Genomic DNA, 11,363 nt, shown 5'->3' with positions numbered 1-11,363 from the left:
CGGGGTCTATGTCAGAAAACAAATAGGCCCCGCCCCCTCGTCAGTTGTTACGTGGACTTTGTGCATTCATCTTGTCCAAGTGGAGAGTTGATATCAGAATGAAGAAAGTGGAAAATAAAGAATAGCATCATCCATCTTCCTCCTCCTCTTCATCATCATCCTGCCTTCTCATGACTCCGCCCTCAAAAACATTGGCCCCGCCCCCAACCTCTTTCTTGCCCCCGTATGACATCGCCCTCGCCATTACGCCCCTCACACTTTTCTCCATACGCTACTCCCTCAGCCTCCATCTTTACTTTCTTCTATTTCTGCCTTTCATGCAATCATCAATAAACTGTTGATCAATAATTATGATAAAACTGTTGATCAATAATTATGATTAAACTGTTGATCAATAATTATGATTAAACTGTTGATCAATAATTATGATTAAACTGTTGATCAATAATTATGATTAAAATATTGATCAATAATTATGATCAAACTGTTGATCAATAATTATGATCAAACTGTTGATCAATAATTATGATTAAACTGTTGATCAATAATTATGATCAAACTGTTGATCAATAATTATGATTAAACTGTTGATCAATAATTATGATCAAACTGTTGATCAATAATTATGATCAAACTGTTGATCAATAATTATGATTAAACTGTTGATCAATAATTATGATTAAACTGTTGATCAATAATTACGATCAAACTGTTGATCAATAATTATGATTGATCAATAATTATGGTTAAACTGTTGATCAATAATTATGATTAAACTGTTGATCAATAATTATGATTAAACTGTTGATCAATAATTATGATCAAACTGTTGATCAATAATTATGATTATACTGTTGATCAATAATTATGATCAAACTGTTGATCAATAATTATGATTAAACTGTTGATCAATAATTATGATTAAACTGTTGATCAATAATTATGATCAAACTGTTGATCAATAATTATGATTATACTGTTGATCAATAATTATGATTAAACTGTTGATCAATAATTTTGATTAAACTGTTGATCAATAATTATGATTGAACTGTTGATCAATAATTAAGATCAAACTGCTGATCAATAATTATGATCAAACTGTTGATCAATAATTATGATCAAACTGTTGATCAATAATTATGAATAAACTGTTGATCAATAATTATGATCAAACTGTTGATCAATAATTATGATTATACTGTTGATCAATAATTATGATTCAACTGTTGATCAATAATTATGATTAAACTGTTGATCAATAATAATGATTAAACGGTTGATCAATAATTATGATCAAACTGTTGATCAATAATTATGATTAAACTGTTGATCAATAATTATGATCAAACTGTTGATCAATAATTATGATTAAACTGTTGATCAATAATTATGATTAAAATATTGATCAATAATTATGATCAAACTGTTGATCAATAATTATGATTAAACTGTTGATCAATAATTATGATTAAACTGTTGATCAATAATTATGATTAAACTGTTGATCAATAATTATGATTAAACTGTTGATCAATAATTATGATTAAACTGTTGATCAATAATTATGATCAAACTGTTGATCAATATTTATGATCAAACTGTTGATTAATAATTATGATCGAACTGTTGATCAATAATTATGATCAAACTGTTGATCAATAATTATGATCAAACTGTTGATCAATAATTATGATCAAACTGTTGATCAATAATTATGATCAAACTGTTGATCAATAATTATGATTATACTGTTGATCAATAATTATGATCAAACTGTTGATCAATAATTATGATTAAACTGTTGATCAATAATTATGATCAAACTGTTGATCAATAATTATGATTAAACTGTTGATCAATAATTATGATTAAACTGTTGATCAATAATTATGATCAAACTGTTGATCAATAATTATGATTAAACTGTTGATCAATAATTATGATAAAACTGTTGATCAATAATTATGATCAAACTGTTGATCAATAATTATGATCAAACTGTTGATCAATAATTATGATTATACTGTTGATCAATAATTATGATCAAACTGTTGATCAATAATTCTGATTGGTGTTAATATGACTTTTTTAAAAGGCATGTTTTGTGCTTCCAGATGATTCCTCGTCCGAGAGCGTGCCCGCCCTCAGCCCTCCCTCGTCCGCCGCCACGGACGCCGCCGCAGTCCGAGAAGCTGAGGTGGTCAACGGCGACTGTGGCCCCGCCCCCCTGGACTTCAGCACGCCCACGTCGTCCTCCTCGCCCTCCGAGGACCAGCAGCCCGTCAACCTGAGTGACCCGCCCCCTCAGAGGACGCCGCTGAGCTCCTCCCACCTGCCCGTCACTGTGTCGGCGGCGGCGGCGGCGCTGCTGGGCGCCTTGCATCCCAACGCGCAGGAGGAGCTTCGCAGGAAGTACCCGCTGGCCGCCAAACCTCCGCCGGCGCCACATCCCGCCTTGCCCGCTCCGCTGAACCACACCCCGCACACACACGCCTCCACAGGCAGCGACCTGCGACTGGACTACGGCAACAAGGTGAGTAGTGATGTCATCGGTGACGTCATCGGTGATGTCATCCATGCAAACTCCACAAATCACAAATGTCACTGATATTTCTCTGTCTCCCCCACAAATATCACCATCGTCCCTCACATTCAAGTATCGCAACTTTCCACATTGTCTCCTACATTCTAGATTATCTCCTACACTCCAGATGTTCCCAACGTTCCAGATTGTCTCCTACATTCTTGAATGTTCCCAACATTCCAGATTGTTCCCAGCATTCTAGATTATCTCCTACATTCTAGATTGTCTACTTTATTCCAGATGTTCCCAGCATTCCAGATTGTTTCCTACCTTCTAGATGTTCCCAACATTCCAGATGTTCTCAGCACTACAGATTGTCTCCTACATTCCAGATTCTCCTACATTCCAGATGTTCTCAGCATTACAGATGTTTCCAGCATTCCAGATTGTCTCCTACATTCCAGATGTTCCCAACATTCCAGATGTTTCCAGCATTCCAGATGGTCTCCTACATTACAAATGTTCCCAACATTCCAGATGGTCTCCTACATTCCAGATTGTCTCCTACATTCCAGATGTTCCCAACATTCCAGATTGTCTCCTACATTCCAGATGTTCCCAACATTCCAGATGTTCCCAGTACTCCAGATAGTCTCCTACATTCCAGATGTTCCCAACATTCCAGATGTTCCCAGTACTCCAGATGGTCTCCTACATTCCAGATGTTCCCAACATTCCAGATTGTCTCCTACATTCCAGATGTTCCCAGCATTCCAGATTGTCTCCTACATTCCAGATGGTCTCCTACATTACAAATGTTCCCAACATTCCAGATTGTCTCCGTACATTCCAGATGTTCCCAACATTCTAGATGTTCCCAGTATTCCAGATGGTCTCCTACATTACAAATGTTCCCAACATTCCAGATTGTCTCCTACATTCCAGCTGTTCCCACTATTCCAGATTGTCTCCTACATTCCAGATGTTCCCACTATTCCAGATTGTCTCCTACATTCCAGATGTTCCCAGCATTCCAGATTGTCTCCTACATTCCAGATTGTCTCCTACATTCCAGATGTTCCCAACATTCCAGATGTTTCCAGCATTCCAGATGGTCTCCTACATTACAAATGTTCCCAACATTCCAGATGGTCTCCTACATTCCAGATTGTCTCCTACATTCCAGATGTTCCCAACATTCCAGATGTTCCCAGTATTCCAGATGGTCTCCTACATTCCAAATGTTCCCAACATTCCAGATTGTCTCCTACATTCCAGATGTTCCCAGCATTCCAGATGGTCTCCTACATTCCAGATGTTCCCAGCATTCCAGATTGTCTTCTATATTCCAGATGTTCCCAGCATTCCAGATTCCAGATGTTCCCAACATTCCAGATTGTCTCCTACATTCCAGATGTTCCCAGCATTCCAGATGTTCCCAGTATTCTAGATGGTCTCCTGCATTCCAGATGTTCCCAACATTCCATAGTCTCCTAAATTCCAGATTGTCTCCAACATTCCAGATGTTCCCAGCATTCCAGATGTGATCAATACTTGTACTCCAGTGTGATCAATACCCACACAAACAAAGACACCATTTGTAGAAACGCTGAAAAAAACAATAATCCCCAAATGAAAGTCTGATTGAAGGGAAGTTGTGTGTGTGTGTGTGTGTGTGTGTGTGTGTGTGTGTGTGTGACAAGATGCCTCCCCACACACACTCTTTGTGTGTGAAATAATGGAGCAACACACTCACAGAGTGCTCACACATTCATCAAGTCAACAAGTTCCTCTTTGTGTGTGTGTGTGTGTGTGTGTGTGTGTGTGTGTGTGTGTGTGTGTGTGTGTGTGTGTAGTCTCCGGTGTACAGTTCCGGGGGCAGCTACGACAGCGTGAAGATGGACGTGAGCGCGGAGGACCTGAGCACGGGACGCCACCAACACCAACACCAGGTTGCCCCCGACGACGACGACGACGACCACGACGAGCACGACGACAGCGACAAGATCAACGACACAGAGGGCGTTGACCCCGAGAGGCTGAAGGCCTTCAATGTGAGTGGGCGTGGCGTCCGCGCGGGAGGCGGGGCTCGTATTGACGGCCTGTCTCCTGGCAGATGTTTGTGCGTCTGTTTGTGGACGAGAACCTGGACCGCATGGTGCCCATCTCCAAGCAGCCCAAGGAGAAGATCCAGGCCATCATCGAGTCCTGCAGCAGACAGTTCCCAGAGTTCCAGGAGCGAGCTCGCAAGCGCATCCGCACCTACCTCAAATCCTGCCGCCGCATGAAGAAGAACGGCATGGAGGTATATATACTAGTGTGTGTGTGTGTGTGTGTGTGTGTGTGTGTGTGTGTGTGTGTGTGTGTGTGTGTGTGTGTGTGTGTGTGTGTGTGTGTGTGTGTGCGAGACAATCATTGCTACTTGAACTTTTACCTTTTTTAGACCTCTCCTGACACACACATGGTCGTCTACAGCTCTCTGCTGCCCTCCAGTGGTGGTTGGAGTTACTACATGAAATATATATGATAGTCTACATGTCTCTGCTGCCGTCCAGTGGTGGTTGGAGTTACTACATTAAATATATATGATAGTCTACATGTCTCTGCTGCCCTCCGGTGGTGGTTGGAGTTACTACATTAAATATAAATGATAGTCTACATGTCTCTGCTGCCCTCCGGTGGTGGTTGGAGTTACTACATGAAATATATATGATAGTCTACATGTCTCTGCTGCCCTCCGGTGGTGGTTGGAGTTACTACATGAAATATAAATGATAGTCTACATGTCTCTGCTGCCCTCCAGTGGTGGTTGGAGTTACTACATGAAATATAAATGATAGTCTACATGTCTCTGCTGCCCTCCAGTGGTGGTTGGAGTTACTACATTAAATATAAATGATAGTCTACATGTCTCTGCTGCCCTCCGGTGGTGGTTGGAGTTACTACATTACATATAAATGATAGTCTACATGTCTCTGCTGCCCTCCGGTGGTGGTTGGAGTTACTACATTAAATATATATGATAGTCTACATGTCTCTGCTGCCCTCCAGTGGTGGTTGGAGTTACTACATTAAATATAAATGATAGTCTACATGTCTCTGCTGCCCTCCAGTGTGTGGTTGGAGTTACTACATTAAATATATATATGATAGTTTACATGTCTCTGCTGCCCTCCAGTGGTGGTTGGAGTTACTACATTAAATATAAATGATAGTCTACATGTCTCTGCTGCCCTCCAGTGGTGGTTGGAGTTACTACATTAAATATATATGATAGTCTACATGTCTCTGCTGCCCTCCAGTGGTGGTTGGAGTTACTACATTAAATATATATGATAGTCTACATGTCTCTGCTGCCCTCCAGTGGTGGTTGGAGTTACTACATTAAATATATATGATAGTCTACATGTCTCTGCTGCCCTCCAGTGGTGGTTGGAGTTACTACATTAAATATAAATGATAGTCTACATGTCTCTGCTGCCCTCCGGTGGTGGTTGGAGTTACTACATTAAATATAAATGATAGTCTACATGTCTCTGCTGCCCTCCGGTGGTGGTTGGAGTTACGACATTAAATATAAATGATAGTCTACATGTCTCTGCTGCCCTCCGGTGGTGGTTGGAGTTACTACATTAAATATAAATGATAGTCTACATGTCTCTGCTGCCCTCCGGTGGTGGTTGGAGTTACTACATTAAATATAAATGATAGTCTACATGTCTCTGCTGCCCTCCAGTGGTGGTTGGAGTTACTACATTAAATATAAATGATAGTCTACATGTCTCTGCTGCCCTCCAGTGGTGGTTGGAGTTTCTACATGAAATATATATATGATAGTCTACATGTCTCTGCTGCCCTCCAGTGGTGGTTGGAGTTACTACATGAAATATATATGATAGTCTACATGTCTCTGCTGCCCTCCAGTGGTGGTTGTAGTTACTACATGAAATATATATGATAGTCTACATGTCTCTGCTGCCCTCCAGTGGTGGTTGTAGTTACTACATGAAATATATATGATAGTCTACATGTCTCTGCTGCCCTCCAGTGGTGGTTGGAGTTACTACATGAAATATATATGATAGTCTACATGTCTCTGCTGCCCTCCAGTGGTGGTTGGAGTTACTACATGAAATATATATGATAGTGTACATGTCTCTGCTGCCCTCCAGTGGTGGTTGGAGTTTCTACATGAAATATATATATGATAGTCTACATGTCTCTGCTGCCCTCCAGTGGTGGTTGTAGTTACTACATGAAGTAAACATGACAAGTTGTTCCTGTTCCTGGTCTTGTTCCTCTGCAGACTCGGCCCACTCCACCTCACCTGACCTCAGCCATGGCGGAGAACATCCTGGCTGCTGCCTGCGAGAGCGAGTCACGCAACGCCGCCAAGAGGATGCGCCTGGAGTCTTATCACGTACGACTTCGTAGACATAGGTGTCCTGTAGGTGCTGTGGCTGTAGGCGACCTCCTGACGTCCTTTGACCAGCAGCTACTTAGCTCTGAAAGTCTTATTCTTGTTTACAAATAAGCTGACATGTATTCTTATGTGCGCTTCCAGGACGAGCAGATTTCTGTGGACAAGGGCATTGGTGGTGGCGGTGGTGGCGGTGGTGGCGGTGGTGGCGGTGGCGGCGGCGGCGCTCTGAGGGAGCCGGCGTCGTTAGCGCACTCCGCCTACTCTCTGGCCGCCTCCGCCTTCTCCAACCAGGAGCCTCAGCTCTACATCAACGGAGCCGGCCTCAGCTACGGTTACCGTGGTTACCTGGGCCTGAGCGCCGCCATGCAACACCCCGTCTCCATGACGACCGGCGCCGCCGCTCAGAGCAACGGTGAGACCTGTTGAGTTATTTCCTGGAATTATTGTTTGTGAGACCTTCTTCAAACCACGAGTGGACCTCATCTTCTCATTTCAACTGATGATTGTCTTCTTCTTTCCCTGCCTTCGTCATCATCCTCATCACTATCATCATCATCATCACTATCATCTTTCATCTTCCTCAACATCATCTTCCTTATCATCTTCCTCATCATCACCATCATCCTCATCATCATCACCATTATCCTCATCGTCACTGTCATCCTTCATCTTCCTCATCATGCTTGTCACCATCATTCTCATTATCATCATCAACATCCTCATCATCATCATCCTCCTCCTCATCATCATCACCTTCATCAACATCATCATCCTCACCACCATCATCCTCCTCCTCCTCATCACCTTCATCAAAATCCTCATCATCATTATCATCACCACCATAATCATCATTCTCATCATCATCCTCATCATCATCACCATTATCCTCATCGTCACTGTCATCCTTCATCTTCCTCATCATGCTTGTCACCATCATTCTCATTATCATCATCATCCTCATCATCACCATCATCCTCATCATCATCACCATCATCCTCATCGTCACTGTCATCCTTCATCTTCCTCATCATGCTTGTCACCATCATTCTCATTATCATCATCAACATCAACATCCTCATCATCATCCTCCTCCTCCTCCTCCTCATCACCTTCATCAAAATCCTCATCATCATCATCATCATTATCATCGCCACCATAATCATCATTCTCATCACCTTCATCACCATCCTCCACTTGATCATCCTCATCATCACCTTCCTTCTCATCTTCCTCGGCAATATCGCCATTATCATCATCATCCTCATCATCACTATCATCATCACTATCATCTTTCATCTTCCTCAACATCATCTTCCTTATCATCATCCTCATCATCACCATCATCCTCATCATCATCACCATTATCCTCATCGTCACTGTCATCCTTCATCTTCCTCATCATGCTTGTCACCATCATTCTCATTATCATCATCAACATCCTCATCATCCTCATCATCATCACCTTCATCAACATCATCATCCTCACCACCATCCTCCTCCTCCTCCTCATCACCTTCATCAAAATCATCATCATCATCATTATCATCGCCACCATAATCATCATTCTCATCACCTTCATCACCATCCTCCACTTGATCATCCTCATCATCACCTTCCTTCTCATCTTCCTCGGCAATATCGCCATTATCATCATCACTATCATCTTTCATCTTCCTCAACATCATCTTCCTTATCATCATCCTCATCACCATCATCCTCATCATCATCACCATTATCCTCATCGTCACTGTCATCCTTCATCTTCCTCATCATGCTTGTCACCATCATTCTTATTATCATCATCATCATCAACATCCTCATCATCATGCTCCTCCTCCTCATCATCATCATCACCTTCATCAACATCATCAAAATCCTCATCATCATCATCATTATCATCGCCATTATCCTCATCGTCACTATCATCCTTCATCTTCCTCATCATGCTTGTCACCATCATTCTTATTATCATCATCATCCTCCTCCTCCTCCTCCTCATCATCATCACCTTCATCAACATCATCCTCCTCCTCATCACCTTCATCAAAATCCTCATCATCATCATCATTATCATCGCCACCATTCTCGTCATCTTCATCACCATCCTCCACTTGATCATCCTCATCATCACCTTCCTTCTCATCCTCCTCGGCAATATCGCCATCACCATCATCTTCATCATCATCCTCATCTTCTTTCACATCCTCATTGCCATCATCATGATCATTATCTGAACTATCATCTTCATCCTCCTTTAATCCTCATCATCATCATCTTCATCATCATCCTCATCAGGACCCACAGACCTCAGCATGAAGTCCTCAGCCAGCATCACTAGCTCCGCCTCCTCAACCAACCACTGCCTGGGCGGGCGCGGCGGCGGCGGCGGAGGAGGCGGAGGAGGCGGGGCCTCAGCCCAGCTCAGCCAACCGGAGATCTCGGCCGTGCGTCAGCTGATCGCCGGCTACCGGGAGTCTGCCGCCTTCCTGCTGCGCTCGGCCGACGAGCTGGAGAACCTCATCCTGCAGCAGAACTGAGGATCTCACACACACACACACACACACACACACACACACACACACACACACACACACACACACACACACTTTGATGGCTTTGTGTCACACCGCCATTCCTACACGCTTTGTGAAGGCTTGCGGGCACTAGGAACATGAGGGCACTAGGACCCTGAGGGCGGGCTTTGGGACCCCAAGGACGGACATTAAAATCTAAGAAAAGGCACTAGGACCCTGAGGACACTCGGACCCTGAGGGTGGGCTTTGGGACTCCAAGGACGGACACTAAGGTCCTAGGGGCGGGCACTAGGACCCTGAGGGCGGGCTTTGGGTTACTTAAGGACGAACACTAAGGCCCAAAGGGCAGGCACTAGGACCCTGAGGGCGGGCTTTGAGACCTTAAGGATGGACACTAAGGCCCTAGGGGCAGGCACTAGGACCCTGAGGGCTCCTCCTCTGCTGCTCACAATCAGCTCACCCAACCAACGTCCCTCCAGATGATTGGACGTGGCGTTTGCGTGTACATAAATCTATAAATAGAAGCTCTCTGTGTCCGATAGCACTTTGCCCCGCCCCCTACTTAATATGCATCCCGGACCGCCATCGTGACCAGACCAGGAAATACCTCAATCACCCACTTCCTGTTCCCGCGGCTGTAAATAGATGACGAGGAAGACGCGTGTGCGGGCGTTTATGCTAATTAGCGTGTTGATGACCTCCAACTGTTCAAAGCCCCGCCTCCTTTTCCCCTCTTTCTCGGACCTCCTTCTTCTTCTTCTTCATGGACCTAAAGCTAAGGAAGAGGAAGTAGTGACTCACCTTGCTGCTAACAACCTTCGGCCATAGACTGACCTCTGACCTCTGACCTCCACCTTAACCAAAATTCACCTAAGTTGACTTTTTTTTATTCCGTCTGCGTGGCCAATGAGCACCCTCCATTTTGCCTTCATAAGCCACGCCCTCTTTGGCCGAGTTTTGCCTAAAAGCTGTAAAACTTAGTTTTGCTTTCGATTACATTTTCTACTTCGGCGTGCGACGTTTTAGTTACAAAAATGGCTGTCTTTTCTTTTTGTTATTAAAAAAAAACAAAAACAAGGTGTGACTAATAAAAATAAGCCAAATGAAGGAGGAGCTAATTGCTAGGGAGGGACTATAATTATATAATTACAAAGGTGATATTTACTCCAGGCCTGCGGGGGCAGTGCTGAGCTGTGTGCAGTGCAGCTGATCATGGTCTAGACTAGTGAGTGATGGCCTAGACTAGTGAGTGATGGCCTAGACTAGTGAGTGATGGCCTAGACTAGTGAGTGATGGCCTAAACTAGTGAGTGATGGCCTGAACTAGTGAATGATGGCCTAGACCAGTGAGTGAAGGCCTAGACCAGTGAGTGATGGCCTAGACCAGTGAGTGGTCCCCAACCTTTCCTTGCACCAGGGACTGTTTTAACGTCGGCATTATTTAGACTCGTGCCAGATAAACACAGCAAGAATAAATGCCTGAAAAATGCAAGTCACCATAGGGCTGAATTAGTGTTTCTTTGCAATGACATGCAGATGGAAATCAGCCTTTGGCTACAATCTGTCACTTTTCTGTCTGATATCTTCATCAATGTGCATGGTATCATGTCACAAAGTGAGGAGTGTTATTGCACATCTATAAACAAGCTCATTGGTGTGTCAAACTCAAGGCCCGCGGGTCAGATCTGCCCCCCCCCCCCCCCCTCATTTTACATGGCCCCGCAAAAGCCTGCAAATAATATGTTCAATAAAATACCTTATATTTTCTTTCTCTACTTTCTTATTTTCTTACTAAAGGTATTAGGGTTTTTTTTCTAGTTTGACAGGGGGGAAAAAATGGTGTCCAATATTGCAAAAAATATTATATTATCTAACTTTGT

General features: G+C 43.3%; 1 protein-coding gene across 2 annotated transcripts in view; it reads left to right on the top strand.

Annotated features, from left to right (window-relative positions):
- Window positions 1-10,811, top strand: part of LOC133572963 (nucleolar protein 4-like) — a 106,329-nt gene extending 95,518 nt beyond the window's left edge. The window contains exons 6-12 of one of the 2 annotated variants that reach the window (XR_009810650.1): window positions 2,118-2,536; window positions 4,384-4,581; window positions 4,644-4,832; window positions 6,834-6,947; window positions 7,092-7,362; window positions 9,246-9,756; window positions 9,821-10,811. Coding sequence is in view for 1 of the 2 variants with exons in the window: in XM_061926018.1 (XP_061782002.1) it covers window positions 2,118-2,536; window positions 4,384-4,581; window positions 4,644-4,832; window positions 6,834-6,947; window positions 7,092-7,362; window positions 9,246-9,487 (1,433 nt within the window). In the remaining variant the exon portion in view is untranslated. Of the gene's footprint in view, window positions 1-2,117; window positions 2,537-4,383; window positions 4,582-4,643; window positions 4,833-6,833; window positions 6,948-7,091; window positions 7,363-9,245 lie in introns of both variants that reach the window. The other variant, XM_061926018.1, reaches the window with a different exon arrangement.
- The last annotated feature ends 552 nt before the right edge of the window (window positions 10,812-11,363 follow it).

This window comes from Nerophis lumbriciformis, linkage group LG01, assembly GCF_033978685.3.
Source record: "Nerophis lumbriciformis linkage group LG01, RoL_Nlum_v2.1, whole genome shotgun sequence".
Lineage (NCBI taxonomy): Eukaryota > Metazoa > Chordata > Actinopteri > Syngnathiformes > Syngnathidae > Nerophis > Nerophis lumbriciformis.
This window is presented reverse-complemented; position numbering and strand designations above follow the sequence as displayed.